The sequence below is a fragment of the Mercenaria mercenaria genome, chromosome 13 (assembly GCF_021730395.1).
Source record: "Mercenaria mercenaria strain notata chromosome 13, MADL_Memer_1, whole genome shotgun sequence".
Lineage (NCBI taxonomy): Eukaryota > Metazoa > Mollusca > Bivalvia > Venerida > Veneridae > Mercenaria > Mercenaria mercenaria.
Window position 1 is genome coordinate 37,887,787 of NC_069373.1, and position 23,793 is coordinate 37,911,579.

The window sequence follows — 23,793 nt, forward strand, 5'->3', positions numbered from 1 at the left end:
GCTATAATAGGGTTAGCGCATGATCATTTCGTGTTACTAGTAACATCTTCAGAATTCCTGGGATACGTTGGTACCCTCGTCCTACCGGGCTCGTGCACCAACCAATCCCTCGGGATTATGCAGATGTTCGGTATGACGAAAAAACATGCGTTATCCCTACATCCTAACATCTGCATAATCCCGAGCCCGGTTGGGCGATGGTACCAACGTTTCCAGAGGGATCCTGAAGATGTTGCAACACAAAATGAACATGCGTTAACGCTATTCTAGTATAAAACGCGTAAGAAATTATCCCTCAACGTCATTAAATTTCCATGGGAACGTCTGCGTTTTTTTACGTTGACGTCATTTTCTTTTGAATGATCCATTTTGGGGCCGTAATGCGTTTACGCTTTGCCACGGACCGCGCATATATGAAAAGGTGTTTGAACAGCACGTGAGCGCGAGAATCTCTCTGTTAACACGTTTTCTCTCATGTTAAAACACCCCCGAAAAGCGACAATAACATCACTCTTATGCTAGAATATCTGTTTAAGTTGTTATACTGTAAAAAGATAAATAAATGACAAGTTTGTCCAATGATAAAAAAATAAGTTGAATTTTTACGTTGCAAAACTCCAGTGAATGCGATATTGACATGTGGTGTCAAATGAGGAACCCTAGAACTGCAGCCTGGCTCTAAACCACAAAATGTTTGCAACTTAAGGTATCAGACCCGTAAAAGAGTACCTCCTTTTGAAGAGTATTGAATTCCTACCATAACCTACTTTGACTGAAAATTTTCAAGGGGGTTGGGGGACGCGTAGGTTCAAGCCCCACTGGGGCCAAAAATCCCCCCTCGCCTTATTTTCCTTTTTTCTAATAAGATTTTACTCTTTTTCGAGACTTATTATTGATTTTATATTGTGCAAAAGTGAATATTTTTCATTTTATAAGCGATTTCTTGCTGTTCAAAGTGCATTTATCACTGAAAGAGAAGGGGCAGAGTTAGACATCTTTAAAAATACTGAGTTACATGTGGTAAAAGTTCTCTATTTTGCCTTTACTCTTTAGATTATATATTGTGGAAAAAATGTAGGTAGGTTTTACTTCTGCCCCCAAGGTTATTTTTGAATGAAGTGAGCAATAGTTAAAACAGTCTCACAGAACTCAACCTTAATTTTTCAATGTTAAAGTTAGAATTCTGTCTCATTAAATCCGTTTTCTTGAGGCACCCTAAAAAAATGATATCGACAGTTTTATTGTGTTTTATTATTGTTTACCAACAGTTTGATGTTTCTTTTATCAAAACTGTCAACTTTAAGAATATACCACGTAAATGCCATTTTTTAAACATTACATGCTGCTTTAACAACACAATTCTTTTTGTGAGGTTTGTGATAACAGGAGCAGTAGAGAAAAAGATATAGTGGAGTTGTGCTTCCATAAAACTTTAATGTGAAAGCAACTTGATGTCAGCACAAGTTCAATGGCCATACGTATTCTTCAAATAGTCAAACTATTAAATTTGACCACTATATGTGTGCATGGTTTGTCAGCAATAAATACAACACTTTCCCTGTTTTCATGACATTTCTTTTTTATTAGTCAATATCTTCACAACCATGCCTCACAGCAAAATAAATTCTGTCTATCAGCAAAATAAATTCTGTCTATCAAGTAAGTATATATACGAGTATTTTAAGCCAAACTCTCACAGATCAAGCCATTTATCTAACCTTTAATCCACAAATATATAAAAAAAAAACAATTCTAGAAAACTATCACAGCACTGCCCTTACTATAAACTTTTCAAAATTTTTATGCCTAGCCAAACTCAAACCTGAAAACTGAGATAAAAATACTTGTGATCATTTGGTTCCTCAACCAAACAGGAGTTGTATTTTGAATTTTTAACAAGCCAATATATATAATATTACTGCTAGTGAAAAATTGTGCAGAGGAAGCAACAAAATGTCCCACTTTAGGTCACATTTTATAGCCATATAATTTTATTTTTGAACTCAACTTTTTGATATTACTTTTGAGAAGACTTCTGACATTGTTTAAATGTTGTTCAGTTTCAATACACATTTATACTGCATCACTACTGTGACATATTTGAAATTCATTGGCAGTGGAGTGCAAATATACATGGACCATTTCGTAAGAAATCCTGTATTTAACAGTGAAATTATATAAGCATTTCACAATAAACACTTCAACACACCGGAAAAATGATTGTTTTTTCTGCTGTTATTACAGAAATTAGAACTAATGTATCACAAGTAATCTATGACAAAACAAAATCTGAGACATTTTAAAAACAAATGTTATCTTCATTGCCATGACAACCATAATTCAAAAACACCATAATTAGGCAGTGGTTTATAGAAAAAAAGTACTTAATGAAACAAAAAATGGTTAAATTTGTTTTGAATACTTCTTAAATAGTTAAATATATAATGTCAAATTAGTGTTTGCATAAAGGACATAAAATAAACATGCTCTAAAAATGCTTTGATATTGATGCCATGTCCATGACTTATCAAAACTTGTATAGTGAAGATAACTTCTTTAAACTCTCAGATTTGAAAGGTCAAAATGTTATCCGTGAATATTTTATCACCTAAATTTTGATTTTCACAAATATAGCTATTGTCATGGAATATTATCTTTACTGATTGGCAACTGGCTTACAGATACACTGTGCTCCTGATATTGAACAAGAGGCATGCATACACAATCATTTTGTATTTCTACAGTACATGTTCAACAATACACACACAATCACCCACATGTGATACAAATACCAATCAGAAATGTATATATGTCAACATAGATTGTATATCAAATATACTTTGCATTAAATAATACAATTTTAACAAAGTAACAACACCTATATTGATCACACACCTTACTACAAACAGTAAACACATTTACCTTTAAATTACACAAATATGATTAACTTGCTGAAGTGACATTGGCACATCTGACGTCATTGTCTCTGGGGTGTGCTTTTGGTTGCAATGGCACACCCAGTTTCACCGCAGATGTATATTAACCTATTATTCTTTCAGGAGTAAAAAAATCAAAACAAGCGCACCGCCTTGCAGGTGCAGACGTTCATCTGATTAAATTTTTTTATCTCTGTATAATAGAAATATTGTCCTACCAATGTGTTTTTATGATACTTTCTAAGACCAAAAGGGACCATAATTCTTGCAAAAAGCAGGATGGAGTTATGTTTCTTGCTGTACTGAGTCAGCTATTGATGGTGAACAAGTGTTGCAAGTTTTAAAGCAATAGCTTTGATAGTTTAGGAGAAAAGCTGACCTAAACATAAAACTTAACCAGGCAATGCCAACGCCAACGATGACGCTGATCAAGTGATGACAATAACTCATGTTTTTTTCAAAAAATCAGATGAGCTAAAAATTACTAAACATTTTCAGATTTCAAATTGATTTTGTTTTTTTGTAACAAAAGTTGATATTGGCTCTTTCTTACTGCAAATATAATTAATGAAAACTACTGCATAAATAGACTACAAAGGTATCACTCATACTAAAATTAAAAAGTTGTCAATTTTGCTCAATAATGATTTGTTCTGCAATGTTTATAATGCATCTGTATGAAGCAGGTTACTTCTTAGTGACCTTTGTATTTAGGTGGGCGTTTTTCTTTAAAGGCCATCAAACCTTCCATTCTGTCTTTGGTTGGAATCGTCTGTAAATGTAACAAACATATGAATGTTAATATATATATCAAACAAATTCATGAATTTATATCCCCCACCAAAAAGGTTGTTTTGTGAATAGGGGGATATATTTGAAAGATAATAAATTTTCAGATATACACAAGTTCTGTACAATAGGGCTGAGCTATGGTTTGTTGGATTCTAATTTTTATCAAAGCAAGGGGAAAAACTCTTCCTTATAGTGATCTATATTTGTACTAAGTTTCATGAACAGCCATCTGTGGGTTACTTTGTTTTGTGGGAATTTATGAATTTTAAAATGACTAAAGGGCAATAACTCTGCAGTTGCTGAAGATATTCTGATGAAAGATGTGCATGCACCACCAGCCCTAAAGAGATCTATATTTGCATTAAATTTCATGAAGATCCATCAAGGGACTCCTTTGTTATGTGGGAATTTATGAATTGTAAAACAATTAAAAAGCAATAACTCTGAAGTTAATGAAGTAATCATGATGAAACTGCATCACAGTGCACCACCGCACTACAGTGATCTAAATTTACGTAAAATTTATTAAGATCTATTAACAGGTTACTTAGATAAAGTCAAAAATTCCTATTTTTCAACCAATTCAAAGGTATTGCATTTGCTGGGTCAAGGGGATTCTCTGCAGGTAATACTAAATGAGTAAAGTTCATAAACTAATTAATACAGTAATTATATTAGGTTTGGTGATTCTAGCTAGAATACTTCTTGAATTTTAAGCATTTTCATTTTTTTTTTTACCAAATCAAGGGAAAAACTCTGCTTTTACAGGGTCAAGGGAGATGATAATAAATGTGAGCAAAGGTCATGTGCTGATTAATAAATATCTGAGGGTTGGTGATTCCAGCTAAAATACTTATTGAATTAAAAGCATTTTCAAGATGACAGATGCACAGACAAACAACACCCTAGACAATATCCCACTGCCTTTGGCAGGGGATAAAAAATTATAATTTTATGATATATCCCTGCAGACTGGAAACATACTTTTGGCATATTGTGAAAATAACAAGAGCTGTCCATAAGACAGCCAAGCTCGACTATTCGAAATATTGTCCCAGAAGCAGGAAAATATTACCCAAAAAAGTTAAACATCAAAAGAGTTTTAAGTTCAAAAGGGGACATAATTTGACCAAAATGCATATCAGAGTTATGGGACATGCTTCTATCAACTAGTTTTATAACCCCAAAGGCACATGTGAAGTTCAATTCAATATCTGCATTAGTTTTGGAGATACATCTTTCATGTAAAACTTTAACCAGCATTTTCTAAGTCCAAAAGGGGGCATAATTTGCCCAAAATACATGTCAGAGTTATGGGACTTGATCTAGTGAGGTTGGTAATTGATCTAGAAAAAGAAAAGATAAGTTTCAAATCTATATGCCTTTTAGTAATAGCTGTATGTACTTGCACGCAAAACTTTAACCAGAATTTTCTAAGTCCAAAAGGGGGCATAATTTGCCCCAAATGCATGTCAGAGTTATGGGACTTGACCCAGTGAGGTTGGTAATTGATCTAGAAAAAGAAAAAATAAGTTTCAAATCTATATGCCCTTTAGTAATAGCTGTATGTACTTGCACGCAAAACTTTATCCAGGATTCTCTAAGTGCAAAAAGGGGAATAATTTGCTCAAATTACATGCCAGAGTTATGGGACTTGATCTAGTGCGGTTGGTAATTGATCTAGAAAAAGAAAAGGTATGTTTCAAGTATATATGTCTTTTAGTAATAGATGTATGTACTTGCACGCAAAACTTTAACCAGAATTTTCAAAGTCCAAAAGGGGGCATAATTTGGCCAAACTGAAGGTCAGAGTTATGGGACTTGGTGCTATCAACTAGTTTTATAATCCCGAAGACACATGTGAAGTTTCAATTCAAGATCTGCATTAGTTTTGGAGATAGTAACTTGCATGTAAACTTTAACCAGAATTTTCTAAGTCTGAAAGGGGGCATAATTTGCCCAAAATACATGTCAGAGTTATGGGACTTGACCCAGTGAGGTTGGTAATTGATCTAGAAAAAGAAAAAATAAGTTTCAAATATATATGCCTTTTAGAAATTGCTGTATGTACTTGCACGCAAAACTTTAACCAGAATTTTCTTAGTCCAAAAGGGGACATAATTTGGCCAAAATGAAGGTCAGAGTTATGGGACTTGGTGCTATCAACTAGTTTTATAACCCCGAAGACACATGTGAAGTTTCAATTCAATATCTGCATTAGTTTTGGAGATAGTAACTTGCATGTAAAACTTTAATTAGAATTTTCTAAGTCCAAAAGGGGTCATAATTTGCTCAAAATACATGTCAGAGTTATGGGACTTGACCCAGTGAGGTTGGTAATTGACCTAGAAAAAGAAAAAATAAGTTTCAAAGCTATATGCCTTTAATTGATGGCTGTATGTACTTGCATGCAAAAACTTAACCAAGGTGTGACGCCGACGCCGACACCGACGCCAGGGTGAGTAGAATAGCTAGACTATTCTTCGAATAGTCGAGCTAAAAATGTTACAATTCAAAGAGCACTTATTTTCAACGATTTTGTGCATCAACCCATGAACAAATTAAATTTTTATTTACATAATCTTTTAAATTTAAAATCCACAAATCTATATCCCTACAAACTTGTCATTTTTTATGAAACAACAAAATTTTGTGACCAAGAAATCACATAAAATCTTGATGAAAATTTAAGAATTACAGTATCTGTAAAACTACATCAACTCAATAAACTACTAACCTTTTATGAGGTTATATCTAGTTACTTTTTTTTATAAAAAGGCCATTATTTTACTTCCATATCAAACTTTTTATCCAAGTGTGACTGACAGCTTTCCCACAAGATATAGCTGTAGACTGTATGTTTAGATAGTCGAAGCCCTATCCTGCTACATCAGTTCCCTAAACCATACCTAGTAAAGTAGGAACAGCTGAAGACGTAATTACCTGAGCATAGCACATTTCCTCAAACTTAAGAGCACTTTCCAAGTCCACCTCATTTCCCTGATTGATTGCCAGCTTTGCCATTTTTAGTGCTATGGGTCCCTTCAAAAACATAAAGAAATAATTCTTCTTAGTTTCATTTATCACATGTTTGACATTGTGAGAGTGAAATAAAGCCATGTCATAAACATGGTACAATTGTATTACACTTGTGTAGTAACATTTAGACACTGATGCCCTTTCAAATATGGAAGAAGTTGATCAAACTGACTTCCAATATAATAAATAAAGAAAGAAGGAAGTTTGATGCTTCAGCAGAAAAATTTAGCATTACTGTAAAGAAAGGACCTTACATTTTTGTCTTTACACATTGAATTTATTAAACTTGTGACACAAAAATGATAAGATACTTAATAGAGCCTTCCATATATGAGCCGTGCCATGAGAAAACCAACATAGTGGGTTTGCGACCAGCATGGATCCAGACCAGCCTGCGCATCCGCGCAGTCTGGTCAGGCTCCATGCTGTTCGCTTTTAAAGCCTATTGGAATTGGAGAAACTGTTAGCGAACAGCATGGATCCTGACCAGACTGCGCGGATGCGCAGGCTGGTCTGGATCCATGCTGGTCGCATACCCACTATGTTGGTTTTCCCATGGCGCGGCTCATATCATCTTAGTCATTATTCTATTCCACATTTTTATTAAATTCAGAATGGAGAGACTTTCATGTCAGATCCACTATTTAAAAAATACAAATAAATAAATGGTAACATTCTATGGTATTTCAGTTCAAAACTGCAATAGAATGACAGTCAAAATGTAACAACCATACCTGATTTACCAAATACATAATAAACTCCCTATCAACTTGTTCATCATTCAGCTACTTATTATGGCATGGAGGTTCATATGTAAATCCCACTGGGCAGTCAGACAAGAAACTATGCGAGGACCAAGGCATCATTTATCATTTATCACACTTAGCTATCCATAAGACTATTTATTGTCTATTCCATGACTTTGGTGTTGAATAAGAGCCATAACAGGGCAAGACTTGTATAATTCAGAGTAAGTTATTTCATTATAGTTTTTTAACAAATTGAAAATGTTATGGCAACATTTTTTTATTCTGATAATAACTTGCCTTTTACTTTTCTATCAAACAAGAGGGTCATGATGACCCTGGATCGCTCACCTGAGTAATATGAGCTACATGTTTCAAATGTCAAACTGATGATTTTTAGAAATATTTTGGAAGATTTTCCGATGTACAATCAAGTAACCCCTGAGGCGGGGCCAATTTTACCCCGGGGGTCATGATTTGAACAAAGTTTGTAGAAGTCTACTAGGCAATGTTACATACCAGATATCTAAGATCTAGGCCTTCTCGTTTATTTTTAGCAAATTTATGAAGATTTCCCTGTGTACAATCAAGTAACCCCTGGGGCTGGGTCAATTTTACCCTGGGGGGGGGGGGGGGGGGTCGTCAAGATTTGAACAAATTTTGTAGAGGTCCACTAGGCAATGCTACATGTCAAATATATAAGCTCTGGGCCTTCTGGTTTATTTTTAGAAAATTTTGAAGATTTTTCTATGTACAATCAAGTAACCCCATGGGACGGGGTCAATTTGACCCCGGGGGTCATGATTTGAACAAATTTTGTAGAAGTCTACTAGGCAATGCTGCAAGTCAAATATCTAAGATCTAGGCCTTCTAGTTTATTTTTAGAAATTTTTTGAAGCTTTTCCTGTGTACCGGTAAAATGAAGTGATCCCTGGGGGTCATGATTTGAATAAATTTTGTAGAGGTCCACAAGGCAATGCTACATGTGAAATATCTAAGCTCTAGGCCTCCTGGTTTATTTTTAGGACATTTTTGAAGATTTTCCTATGTAAAATCAAGTGACCCCTGGGGCGGGGTCAATTTTGACCCCAGGGGTCATGATTTGAACAAATTTTGTAGAGGTCCACTAGGCAATGCTACATTTCAAATATCTAAGCTCTAGGCCTTCTGGTTTATTTTTTTTTAAAATTTGAAGATTTTCCTATAGAAATCTATGTAAAATCAAGTGACCCCTGGGGCGGGGTCAATTTTGAAACCGGGGTAATGATTTGAACAACTTTAGTTGAGGTCCACTAGGCAATGCTACATTTCAAATATCTAAGCTCTAGGCCTTCTGGTTTATTTTTTTTTTAAATTTGAAGATTTTCCTATAGAAATCTATGTAAAATCAAGTGACCCCTGGGGCGGGGTCAATTTTGACCCCGGCGTAATGATTTGAACAACTTTAGTTGAGGTCCACTAGGCAATGCTACATGTCAAATATCTAAGCTCTAGGGCTTCTGGTTTTTGAGAAGAATTTTAAAGATTTTCCTATGTAAAATCAAGTGACCCCTAGGGCGGGGTCAATTTTGACCCCGGGGTCATGATTTGAACAAAATTGGTAGAGGTCCACTAGGCAATGCTTCACACCAAATATCTAAGCTCTAGGGCTTCTGGTTTTTGAGAAGAAGTTTTTTAAAGTTTTTCCTTTCGGTCGCCATGGCAACCAGAGTTCTTCATGGAATTCAATTCTTTGAATAACTTTTGTAGAGCTTCACCCAAGGAACATTCCTGTGAAGTTTGGATGAAATTGGCATAGCGGTTTATGAGGAGATGTCGTTTAAAGGAAAGTCTGGACGGACGTCGGACAGACGGACGGATGCCGGACGGTGAGTGATCACAATACCTCACCCTGAGCACTTTGTGCTCAGGTGAGCTAAAAACTAAGTGTTGAACTGTATGAGACGCCTCTTACATTTATGCAAAAGTAAGCAACATTCCAGCTTTTCATGGTGAAGGAAGATCCACTGCATGCCATTCCAGGCATTATTTCAGACATGGCAGGCAACTGGGTAGGACCAACAACCTTCCGTAAGCCAGCTAGATGGCTTCAATTCTAATGGAAGACTGGCTAACAGCATAGGTACACATTATTACTGAGTGGACTACAATATACCTGAGGAGCAATCTCCCTGGCTAATTCAATTGATCTTTGGAACGCGGCATCACCGTCATCATTCTGAGGCACAGAATGGTTGACGAGACCTATCTCACGTGCTTGAACACCATCAATTATCCGTGCAGTAAATATCATTTCCTTAGCAATAGAAGGACCCACAACTCTTGTCAGCCTCTGTGTTCCACCTGTAATGAGAGGATAAAAATTACTTTGTAAATAAATTACAATTATAACTTCTGTCAAAATACTAGAAAAAAAGCCTTTTCATTGAAAGTTTTAAATTGATTATCTTTCCATCGAATCAACATTACATGTAATATTTTCATTAGTGGCACAGCCACATGTGAAAATTTAAAATCTTAATAAGTGTTCATCAGTGAAAGATATCTTGATCTTACATGTAAACCAATCATATTTTCTTTCTATTTTGTGTCTTTTAATTAGTTTTACCAAATTATTTCAGTTTTAACCCTGCAACATCACATGCATTAGGTCATATGCAAAACTGTGAATGTTGATACTGAAAAATGTTAAAGTAGTTCTTTGAAATCTTAAGATTTCTTAAATACATTTTTAATATGGTGGAGCAGGAGCAGGCATGTTTTTTGCAGGAATTCATATACTTCTTTTCTGATATATTTTTTTGGGAAGAATTCCAAATGTTTCATACTCTTTTGCATTCAAGTGTAGTCCCATCTCAGTGAAAATTATACAATCCACTGTAACATTTTAATACTCTACTGAAATTTTTTTTAAATAAATGTTTCTGATTTCTAAAAGACAAAATAAGTCTGACTGCAGTAACTTTTGATAAAATCCGTATGACAACATATGCAAGATGAGATCATGTTATAATAACACTGGTCATCATGTTTCCAAAATAAATTTGAAAGAGGCAGTGTACAGTGCTTATTTCATGAAATAAAAGTCTAGGGCCTTTTCCTCTGTTTTTGAAGATAAAGCAATTTAAAGGTTAATATACCATCCTGTGACAAGAAATAAACAAAAGCTGTCAGTTGACAGCACGCTCGACTATTCTCAGTGCTTGATAGTATAATATAAGCTATGAGTAAAACTTTAACATTACAATAAGCATATTCTAAGTCGAAAAAGGGCCATAATTCAGTCAAAATGCTTAATAGAATTGCCTTCTCCTTTTTACAGACTGGGGTCATGATGGTTAACAAGTATGCAAAATATCAAAGCAATATCTCAATGGAATTTGAAAATATTTGGGGTGGTACGCAAACTTTAATATTTGTGTGACGCTCACGCCGACACCAGGGCGAGTCGGATAGCTCCCCTATTCTTCGAATAGTCAAACTAAAACATACCTCCACCAGGTATAATTGCCAACTTGGTTTCCACAAGTCCCATCTTAGCTGTATCCGCTGGAAATAAGCCAGAAAAGTGCCATTTGTTATATTTCAAAAAAATATTCATTTTATTTACCCACTGAAATACTAATTCTTAGGCAGTGATATTGGTGAATCCAAAGGAAATCTTTAACAAATATGTCGAAAATATGCTCCGTGTTACTATATTTTGACTTGTTGATACTTTCTACCAGATATATTTTAATTCACCTGCAAACAGCTGTAAGCTGATATATAGTGAAACAGTTTGCACTTAAACAGTAATTTCATACATGTATATGCCATGAAATAGTGCATCCCTTTTTAACCTACTTGTTTACATAAAAGACATAATTATTAGAATCGAAATAAAATTGGCAGAACCATGTTTTAACATATGTCAACAATACGAATGGGTTACATGCCGCAAGTATAATTCACTAGGGCTATGCCCTCGTGAAATTATTCCGCAGGTGTATAACCACATGGTATTGTTTTGGTATGTTAAACATGGTCCTGCTATATATTATTTCTTGGTTATGACCTGCAACACTGTTAAATGGCTATGTCAGTGGACAATGAGTAAACTAAACAGGATGCAGATGGAGTCACACTTTATATGAGTTTCATCCCACCAGAATGGATAAAATGGGTAATATAAATAACTTTTCTAAATGGTTCTCTTGCTATGTGGCAGTATGTGCTACCGAAATAAAAACAACATTGACATCATTCAACCTTCTTATGTGCCATGTCAGTGGTAACCCTCCTTACCAGAAACTACTGAACAGGTACGTCTCACCCTGCAACCTTTTGACAGGCACACATGGACCACTTAATCTTTTGTTCTGCAACATCAAATAATTCAAGTCAATTCTTTAATCAACTTATTTGACAATAATTATTATGATAGCACAATTGTTCTTCATGTTGAATCTACTTTTAGTTGTAGAAAGAGCTAATATATTACCAGCTACTCTGATATCACAGGCCAGGGCCATTTCCAGTCCCCCACCAACAGCTGTTCCATCTAGTGCTACTATAGTAGGTATTGGAAGATTTGCGATATCTGACAGAGATCCCCGTAAGCTGGTAACAAATGGTCCTACTTCCTCTGGCTTCATGGTAGCTCGTTCTTTCAAGTCTGCACCTAGAGTATAAAAAGTATTAATTTCTATACTGCATCTGCAAGGAACTTATGATTATAACTGGGTACTTGTTATGACAGTTATTGTTTTGGCAATCAGTTAAATTTTCAGGCTCCATCACTAGTCAATAGGAAGAAGATTTTAAAGTTTTTCCCTATATAAGTCTATATGAAATTCCCTATATAAGTCTATATGAACCATTTCATATAGACTTATATAGGGAAAAACTTTTAAAATCTTCTTGTCCATATGCTACAACATTCAAATCTGGACCACATGTATAGTTTTGATTGGCAAAATGAACTTGACATGAGTTGACCTTGATATTGACCTGGTGATCTACTTTCACATTTCTGTAGCTACAGCCTTCAAATTTGGACCACATGCATAGGTTTGTGTACCGAAACAAACTTTGACCTTGACACTGACCTAGTGACCAACTTTCACATTTTGACCCTGGGGGGATAATTTGAACAAACTTGGTAAAGAAGCACTAGATGACGCTACATTACAAATATAAAAGCCCTAGGCTTTGTGGTTTGGACAAGAAGATTTTCAAAGTTTTTCCCTAAATAAGTCTATATAAACCATGTGATCCCCAGGGCGGGGCCATATTTGACCCTAGGGGTTTAATTTTAACAATCTTAGTAGAGGACCACTAGATGATGTCACATACAAAATATCAAAGACCTAGGCCCTATGGTTTTGGACAAGAAGTTTTTCCAAGTTTTTCCCTATATAAGTCTATATAAACCATGTGACCCCCAGGGCGGGGCCATACTTGACCCCAAGGAAAAAATTTGAACACTCTTGGTAGAGGACCACTAGATGATGCTACACACCAATTATCAAAGCCTTAGGCCCTGTGGTTTTGGACAAGAAGATTTTCAAAGTTTTTACCCTATATATATCTATGCAAATTATAAAAATAAACAAAGGGCCATAACTCACTCAAAAATTGTTGAACCAGACTGATTTTTAGGGAGACACAACTAGGGTAACAATACATCATTCTGACAAAGTTTGGTCAAAAACCCCCCCAGTAGTTTCTGAGGAGATGCGATAATGAGAAATTGTTAACAGACAGACGGAAGTTCCTACAAATTGATATTTATGTGGCTACTCTTTTGTTCTCTCTATTGTTCTTTTAGCCAGGTAAAAGAAAAATAGCCACATAAAAGCCTTACGGAATGAATGACATCAAAGAAAAGGTACAGTTACGTATTGTTCCTACAGCCACTTAAGTATGCAAATGTGGGCTCGGACGGATGGAAGGATGAACGGACGACGGACCAGGGACGCAAAGTGATTTGAATAGCCCACCATCTGATGATGGTGGGCTAAAAAGGAAATTTGCATAACTCAACTGATTTAGAGAACTAGTTACAACAGTTAATTCTGTTCAACACTTGACAAATCACCATTCACCAGTAAAATATTTAAAGGAAATATTCTTTACTCATTTTTGCTATTTTAGTTTCATTTTACAGTGTTCTTTTACTTTATTCTTATTCTATACTAACATAAAAAGAAAGTTCTGAATTATTCTTGACAATATTGTAAATACATTGATATGAATATAAACAATGATGGTCCTATCTGATTACCAGCTAGATTTACTTCAGAATCATTATGTCAACTCTACTGGGTCCTACCAATAACAACAGGATATAATTATGTATTTTCTTACATATACGATAGTAATAACAATTATGAGCTCATACAATAGATGAAACAACATATTTTGCGACCAGTAAATGCTTTTGTATGCCAACCACTTACTGTTTGATTCGAGTTGTTTGTATAGGACTCCATAATCTGTTCATTAATCTAGTTTTCTCTAATTACAATTGTAAGCTTATTTTAAGTATGGAAGCTCTAGCAAATGGATTTTGAAACTGGGCAATCAAAACATCGCTCGGTCTGGATCCGATTGCTGTCGAAAGCCCTGATATATTAGTTTTCTCATGATGCTATATGTTAATACCTGCACAGAATGTTCCTGGTACCAGACTTCTTATAATAAGTGCCCGCAAGTTGCTGTCAAATTTAACAGTTTGAAGTGCATCTCGTAACTGGAAATAAAACCATGTAAATTCATTAAGGAAGATAATTATCAAATTAAACATTTATACAATATAGTTTTAAATTTCATATTAAATTAATTAAATGGAAATAAAATTAACCAGCACAAGCAAATTCAGTCAATTAATATCCCTCGTGGAATGGATTGTTTCATGAATGAAGGGATTTAATTTTGAAAGATATAACCAGAACTGTCCTTTAATTGTGTACTATTTTAAGTTTGAATCAAATCCATTTAGTAATAACAGAGATAGAGTGAAAATGCACCAAAACTTTAACCTGAAATTCTTAGTTAAAAGGGGGCATAATTAATGGAAAATTGGTTCCAGAGTTATAGACCTTGTGTCATATGATGTGGGCGCTGATGCGAAATATCTTTTTTAGCTTTGAATCAAATCCATTTAGGGGGGATAATTCATGAAATATTGGTGCAAGAGTTATGGCCCTTGTGCCATTTGATGTGGGTGATGATGAGGAATTAGTATTTTAAGTTTAAAACAAATCCATCAAGTAATTACAGAGATAAAGAGAAAGTGCATCAAAACTTTAACCAAAGTGCGGACGCAGAAGGACGCCGACGCCGTGCCGAGTAGGACAGCTATCCATACTTTGTATAGTCCAGCTAAAAATGTCATAAAAAGTTGCTTAACTTTGAATGTAAGGGAATAAATGGTTAGCACTAGGTGATTTTTGAAAACTTTGAAAATTTTTTAGTATGTATAATTATGATGCTTGTAAACATTACTTAAGTGTATTAGTATTAGAATGGTGAAAATTCAATAAGATAAATCCCTGCATTTGCTATTTATTTCACGCGCTTTTCTTTTTCAAAGAGAAGAATATACCCTACCCCTGGCATCCCAATTGAACTACACTTTTTACTGCATTTTTGATTTTTTTTTTTTTTCATTATTCTGAGTAAGGTGTCAGTCCAGGCCTGTAATGTGTGTTATAAGTAGTACAGAAAGGTCAACAAAACATATGGAGGGAAATTCTGACAAATAGGTAATAGTTATAGTATGTGTGAGAGTGTGTTACCAGGATATATCAGAGCTAGGGGTACATCGAGGGTATTTTTCTCTGCACATATCGTCGAGGCCGGTAGGCCGAGACAGATATGTGAAGAGAAAAATAACGAGATGTACCCCTAGCTCTGATATAGCCTGGTAACACACGAGCACTACATATTATAACTGTTTTATCGCATAGTTTATCATTAAAATTTATATATTATTTTCATTTAAATTTGTTTATTATTATTTTTACTATTTTGATTCCCTTTCTGCGCCTCGCTGACTGAAACACTAAAACTTCTGTTTTAGAAAATGTGTTCCCCAAATAAAAGTACCCAACAAATTTCTGCCATTGGTTTTAAATATTTGCATTTCATTGCCAGACATATTGTAAACTTGTGTTTGTGTAAAAAAATCAAGAAAGTAAGAAACATTGAGGGAAATCTCGAATTCATAATCAGTGATTTGATAACATAATTTGAATGTCAGTATTCATATTTACTCTAAATGGAATCCTTGAAGGACATCTTGTTTAACGTATTAATTGAGCTAAATTTTTCCTTTAGGAAATTTATAAATCACCTTGATAGATCACAACAAAAGTTCCGATAAGAACAGCGTGGAATGACACTTGTTGTTATAATAAAGATCGTGAAATAGTCAACAGTTTTAGATTCACAATTAGTATAATGTTTTATGTAAGTCTTCTCTATAAAAAAAGACGCACTTAGTCTGAAATATGTGGAAAACTCCCCAAATCATTAGTTATGCTTTTGCAATTTGATATAAAATAGAAGGTATTAAATAGTACTTTATACGATATACCTTAAAACATCTGTTTAATCAATACAGAGTTATCATCTTCAGTATCTGATATCAATAGCTACCTTTTTGAAATTTTGATGTTCATATGGAGACATCATGTTTTTACACTGTTCAACCTTGATAAAGCAATTGAAATATATGTTTACCTTTTAGAATTAACAGACTGTAAAATGATATTATCAAGTAAATTTGCTTGCTCAAATATGCTAATTCAATATATAAATAAGAAATACTAATAATTCAATAAATGTGTCACTTCTTATGGGATTCCAAAATTAGCTTTTTAAAATCCCCTAAGTTTTCCTCTTTTTTTTGCCAGCTACCTTAAAAAAACCCTGAAATGTCAATGTGTATTAATTTCAGACCACAGACAAATACACTTGCTATTGTCAGAAAAATTGTGAGAAAATGGATTTGGAACATTTTGTGGATTTGGAACAGTATACAGACAGAGATATAGATGCTATTGTAAAAGTGGCACCAAATTACCTGGATACAGGTATTGACATGTTAAGTGCCTTACACACTTTGCATCAACACAAAATGATCACGAAAAGGCAATATGAAACTCTTGCAAGAAAATGTGCAGCTCATGAAGACAACAACAGATTTGCCACATTTATCTTGGATGTGCTACAACTGGTCTCATTTCGAGAGTTCATAAGATTTCTGCATCTTATAAACTGTAAAAGTTTTGCTGAGGAGCTAGAGGTTGAGAGATACCACAGACAAATGTACTTCATTGAAGGCAATGATGTCCCAAATGGTACTCATATTGTGAAATATTACACAATGATGAAGCGCTGCAGTGACAATGACATCTTTTATGACAGGCAGGATGGCTTTCTTAAAACTGCAACTGATTTTGAACAAATGCTGCCAAATATACAAAACAGGCATGAGAGACAATGGGCAGCAGACAGATACGCTACGCTTATGCAACTCCGCACCAAACATTACAATGACAGCAATACCATAGAAGCTATCTTAGAAGAAATGAGACGGAATATGCCAGAAGGGATAGAAACCCTCTATACTGATGTTCTCTACCACTGCAAGTTTGGTATGTCTTATGCTCTTAGAGGAAATGAAGTTTCTGCCTGTGACCACATTCGACAGGTCCACATACTGAGCTCTACCAACAAAAATCCTTTCATCAGGACATTTAGCTTTTACTATTTACAGTACATCTAAAGATGTCTCTACTCTCAAAACCCAAGTCAAGAAAACCTGTTCAGTGCTGTTTTACACTGTAATCTAGGGCTGGATGTCTTAACAGAAATGGACCAGACCGATATAGAACTCATTCGACGAGTATTCCAGCTGAACCTTGCACAAACCCTACTTGGAATCAGGAATGATTTCAGTATAAATCACTCTATTCCACTTCAAGCTGAGCATCTGTATGCAGCTGAACAGCTTTTGTTAAAACTGGAACAAAACTTCTCTAGAATAGAAAGTAGGCGAGAAATGATTTATTCGCTCTGCAAGGCCAGGACTCTGCAAGACAACGACCTATTTCTAGCCATGGCTTATCTTGACAGAGCACTGGTATCGGGAAAGGAGGGAGCTTACCTCAAAACGAACACCTTAAATATTGCAGCATACCAAAACTGGCTTTTACTGCGAGAACTGCCCTGGGACTGGTAAAATTCCTCACCAGAAAGCTAGATGTTTAGTTGCAAATATTTGATTACTGGAAACAGTCATATTATTTGTCTCTTGGCTGGAGATTGCAGTGATCTATAAACTCAGCATGTTAATTTAAGTGGAATAAAAAACTTTTTCATCTTCTTTTTTTTTTTATTTCAACAGTGAACCATGTATTGTACCGTAATTATAATATAAAATATAATATAAAAAAAATAATCCAGCCTATGTGGAATGTCAAATCACTACTGCACATACCTATTTGGAATGTTAATATCCAGTACATGTTGAATGTTAAACCAATACTTGATGTGGAATGTTAAATAAATGTTTGATATGCATGTATGTGGAATGTGAAAATCTATTTGATGATAGTAATAAAATGTGGAATTTCAAATCAATGTGTGATATATGTGGCACGTTAGACCAATATCTGATACATGAAAAGTACTAAATCAATATGATATTTCTAGAATGTTAACAATAAACTCAACTTTCCTATGAAATTTCTCCTGATAAATACACTGATTAGCTCACAGTCATAGGAAGAATGTTGTTATATGACAAGTTTGATACCGCTGATTTAGCTTGTCCAAAGGTTCAAGTCTAAAAGACTCTTTGTTTGAATTTCCCATGCACTGTACCTGTGTGAGGCAATATAGCTATTGTGTAACTTAGAATATTATGTTTATTAGTGTTGTCACAAAAACAAGAGCTGTCACTATTACCGGTAGTGACAAATACCCCTGAAGCATGCATGTCAAAGTGTGACCTTAACCTTGGAGCTAGGTGTCTGGGCCTTGCGCACAACACATCTTCTCATTATGGTGAACATTTACACCAAGTTATTACAAAATCCCTTTATGGATGGCACAGTTACAGCCCTGACAAGAATTTACATGGACGCACAGACACATTCACGGACGGACAGTGCGATTTTAATATGCCTACCTTCAGGGGCATATAAAAATCAACAGGACTTCAGTTTTAAGAATAAATAACTTTCTTTTTAACTAAATTATGCTACCTGGATTAGTACCAACTTATATAACCGACAACTATTTCACATAAAATAAAATAATGAAGAATGAATTTGTATGTTATCTGTTTGTTTAAATAATTTTAGAGGAAATATAAAAGGTAAAGGTAAAGGTCTTGTTTAATATAGTGTCACCCCTATTGAAAGGGCCAGCCAATTTGGCTTATGAGACACCTTTATTGTACGTACCAATTACCTCCCAACTCCTACCACTATGCCAGGCGCCAGGCGGATAGAAGTCGGTAACCATTCATTTAACTAGCTCACGAACTGGCCTTTTTGGAAAGAGTCCCATTACAAACATCCCCCAGACGAACGCTCCACATGGGGCTCAAACCTTCGACCTCCCAATCCCGAGGCGGATGCCTTAACCACTGGGCCATAGTGACCCAAAAATATAATTTTGGCTTTCTTACAGACCAGTTTCAGTCTATATTTAGGTTACATGCACAGCTTTAAGAATCGGACATATAGTAGCAATGTTTTGGATACCTTTGTCATCAGACTTTTACTGATAGCATTTCTTGCTGACTGTCTGTTCAGAGAAAACACTGCAACTGCCCCTGCAATATAAAGGAAAGGAAAACTGACATGGCAAAAAAGACAAATGTAAGACAACCACAACTCCCTCTGCTCATTTTTATAAATAGAAATATAATCATCCTGTTGATTTTTACAACAATACAATCACTGGATTTAAATAGTAATGTTGTTGTCTGAATCTATGAGAATTGTATTATATGCATTTTCAAATGGTAAAATCATTAATAGAGATTGTTTTGGTATGTAAAAATGAGAAGGGGGACACAGTATGTTAATATTCTGAACAAGTCATGAAATTTACAACAGCACCTGTTACACTTAAATAAGGTGTAAGTGGCTCACTAGGGTGCCAACAGGATGAACTATTGATATGACACTACTCACCAGTCACAAAGCTATTGATGGGTTCTAAAAATATATGTAAATAAGTGTCCTTGCCGAAATGAAAATTTTGATTAAATCTCTAACCCAAAATTTATTTTCAAATTCCAAAATACCCAAAAATTGCATCTTTTAAAGATCAGAACATTTCTATATAATTTCTGGTAAAATTGCAAAGAGATTTCCAGTCAGCCTGTAAGTACAGAAATCTATTACAAAATGTACCTTATCAGAATGACTAAATTATGTCTTATTTCAGGCAGCAATCTTGAAAATGGCAACCACTTTTAGACCTATTTCAATTTTGAACTTCCTGCAGTCTAGTGAAGATTTCCTGAATTTCAAAGTGTATTGCTTGAATCACCATAATTATGCAATATTTGCTGTTTGATTTAATGATCTAAAATTCATTTTAAGTTAACACATCAAAAAATGAATTTATATCCATAAATGAATTAATGATATCATAAAATTATGATGAATTCATGATATCATATAAATGAATTAATGATATCATAAAATGAGTTGATGATATTGAAATATGAATTTAAGAAATCAGAAAACAAGGTTTTTCATCAGGAAGTTGGAAAGAGTCGCTGGCCTTCTAAATTGGGATATTCATGTTCAATAATTGCTCATTTTGGCAAAACAGCATTTTACTGAAACAGAGCCTTTTTCCTTCTGCAAAAGGATGATATTTGGTGGTGTCCACATTAATTCTAAATGAGCTCATTACTTCCTTATTTATGAAATATATTACCAATTATTATCTTTTTCCATTTTTTACATTTTGGGAAGTTGGGGAAAAAGTAACCTTTAATTAAATTTGAAAGTAGCTGAATATCAGCCTCTTTATATAAGGATGACAAGACCTGCAAAATAGTGAATATACCAGTAAATAGTAGACCAACACTGCATACTATAGTAGTCGCAACTTGACCGTGATGGTTGTCCTTAGGCTGATTATTCATATTGATTATTTCATTATAGAAATTAAGGGTGCTTAAGGTAGCCGTATATATTTATATGGAATTAGTTTGTATATAGTGCAGTTTCAAAAGTATATATACTTACATTTGATCAGTTAAAACTTTCCAATACACTACTTTATATTTACACAAATTTATATTTCCTTTTTCTCGTGCAGCTTAAAATGTGTTTTACGTACACTCCTTTTCAATAATAGGTTGTGCCTCATTATGTATTATAATACAAAGGTCAACCATCGGGGTCAAGTTGCGCCAACTATATCAGCCTGCAATAATGTGTAAACACACAGCTAACTCTTTAAGCTGAACTAATATGTGTACTAGTTTGACCATTATGACCATTTATCTGTGGTCAGTTAGATTTTGCATTATTGTTATCAGTATTTCCATTTCTTCACACTAACTTAATTAAATTTCAAATATAAGCAAAAGAAAAAATATGAACAAACACAATAATGTACATGGAAAAAGGACACTTGTAATTAATTATATTAATTTTTATTTTTATTTTAAACTAGATCATCTACTTCACTATTAAGTTTGAAGGTTCTGGGACAATGAGTTCTTAAGTTATTATCAAGTGGAAACCATTTTCAAGGTTTAGGCTTAATTGACCTTGACCTTTGACCTACTGACCCACAAAAAATAGGTGTTCATTACTTCATAAGCCCAATCATGCTTCCCAATTTGAATTTTCTCGGTCAACTGGTTCTCAAGTTATTGAGCAGAAACTGTTTGCTCTAACAACAAACCGATATTGAACGACTGACTGACCTACTGATGTGACTGACGTGCAAAGCAATGTGTGCTAGCTTCTTTAAATGGGGCATCTACACATTAAGCCCTAACATTCCATCAAGTTTGATAGTTCTAGGTCATGTGTGTTACAGTGATTCTCAAGTTATTGAGAAGAAGCTGTTTTCAAGGTTCAGGTCCCTATGACCTTGAACTTTGACCTATTGACCCCGAAACAACAAGAGTCATCTACTTCATAAGCCAAATCATGCTATCAAGTTTGAAGGTTCTGGGTCAAGTGTTTTTTAAGTTATTGAGCGGAAACCATTTGTTCTACTTACTAGCAGACATAATGACCAACCGACTGACATGTGCATGATTTACGCTTTTAGCCTAATCATCCTATTATGTTTGAAGGTTTTGGCTCAAGTGCTTCTAAAGTTATGCAGTAATAGTTTTAAATTTCATGTCCCTTTTACCTTTGACCTACTGACTCCAAAAATAATAGGGGCCATCTACTCATGTCATAAAGTTTGAAGATATGAGGTCAAGTGGTACTCAAGTTATTGAATGGAAATCGTTCTCATGGTTCAGGTCCCTGTGACCTTGACCTTTAACTTACTGACCAAAAAAACAATAGAGGTCTTCTACTTCATAAGCCCAATCATGCTATCAAGTTTGAAGGTTCTGGGGTGAGAGGTTCTCAAGTTATCATGCAGAAGTAGTTTGCAATGTTCAGGTCATTGTGATAAGCCCAATCATGCTATCAAGTTTGAAGGTTCTGGGGTGAGAGGTTCTCAAGTTATCATGCAGAAGTAGTTTGCAATGTTCAGGTCCCTGTGACCTTGGCCTACAGACCCCCCCCCACTCTCCCCCCTAAAAAAAGTAATCTACTTCATAAGCCATACCATGCTATCAAGATTGAATGTTCTAGGTCAAGTGGTTCTCAAGTTATTTAGTGTATCTGTTTTCAGCATTCAGGATCCAGTGACCTTGACCTTTGACTTAGACATCAACAACTTCATAATCCCAATCATACAATAAAGTTGGTAGGTTCTGGGTCAAGTTTTTCTCACATTATTAAATGGAAACTGTTTTCAAAGTTCAGACCCCTGTGACTCTGAATACTACCGGGGTCATCTACTACATAAGCCCAAATATGCTATCAAGTCTGAATGTTCAGGGTCAATTGGTTCTCCAGTTATTGGGCTAAAACCATTTGCTTTACATATACCTACCATAACAACGTGACATGAGCAAAGCAAAATGCCCATTTTTCTTCCAAGGTAGTTCTGGCTACCATAACTTAACTGATGCTGTTTTTATTTTCTGATAGTCGCGCCAGCCATTAAGTTATGGTGAAACCCCATTTGGTTAACTAGCCAGTATCAAACCGCAACATCTCGCACAGTCACTCGTGAAAACTGATGATGTCATGCAACAGTTCAGAGCATGTGGTTATTTTTGAAAATCTAGATCAAAATTTTACCTATTTATGAATTTAATTTAATCATAAACATAACAATTTTCGATAAAATTCATAAAAAAACATACCTTAAAAGGTTTAAGTTCTCAGAAAAGGTCAATAAATACAAAATGAAGAGTACCCTGATCAGGTGTCAACTGCAATGGCGGACAAAATATTGCAGACAGGGGTACCAATTTGAAACTTGTGCGTATAACTTGTGTTCAAATTATGTTGCATGGATTATTTTATGCCAAATCAAAAGAAAAATGGATTAGAAATATTTTACAGTAAAAGCTGAGTCCATTGCTTTTCATTTGATGAAATTATAGCGTGACAGACTTCTGGCACGATTCCTGGTTAGGTTTCAGTTCAGGATTCCTTTCAGCTCAGAGATCCATAAGAGCATATAAACATCTCTGAGCTAAAATTCTTTAGCTTCTTCAAAGGAGGGCATAAATATGAATACATATTAGCTTTACGGAATCACATTACATTAATTTAAATTCACTATACCTATCAAAAATATATGTCCACAAACTGTGACAAAGATGTCCAAATAATATGTGTATCCGAAATATAGTACATTAATGATAAAAACAATGTCTTTCAAAATTATACCTTCTTCTAGGTATTGCACACTGAACTCATCTGGTGACCCTGATGCTTTTGTACAAAATCCAGGCGCAATAAAACGTTGACATTTTCTTTGAGGTTTCAAAACATTCCTGAAAACGTGACCCCAAATTCTTGTTGACATTTTGGACCGGAAGTAACAATTTACGACAACACTTACTTTTTTCCGAGTGCTGATACAAATAATTCAATGAATTAATTTTTAAAGCATAATTATGACTTGTGAATAAATTGTTCAGAACTGTTGCATTTGCTGCT

General features: G+C 34.8%; 1 protein-coding gene across 1 annotated transcript; it reads right to left on the bottom strand.

The window, feature by feature from the left end:
* Positions 1–1,559: 1,559 nt before the first annotated feature.
* On the bottom strand, positions 1,560–23,680 carry LOC123528764 (methylglutaconyl-CoA hydratase, mitochondrial-like). Its single transcript, XM_045308736.2, has 8 exons — positions 23,521–23,680; positions 19,279–19,349; positions 14,162–14,249; positions 11,997–12,176; positions 11,006–11,062; positions 9,669–9,856; positions 6,672–6,770; positions 1,560–3,708 (listed from the first exon to the last, which is right to left on the bottom strand). The coding sequence occupies exons 1-8, from the start codon at positions 23,657–23,659 to the stop codon at positions 3,631–3,633; spliced, it is 900 nt and encodes a 299-aa protein (XP_045164671.2). The 5' UTR covers positions 23,660–23,680; the 3' UTR covers positions 1,560–3,630.
* Positions 23,681–23,793: the final 113 nt, after the last annotated feature.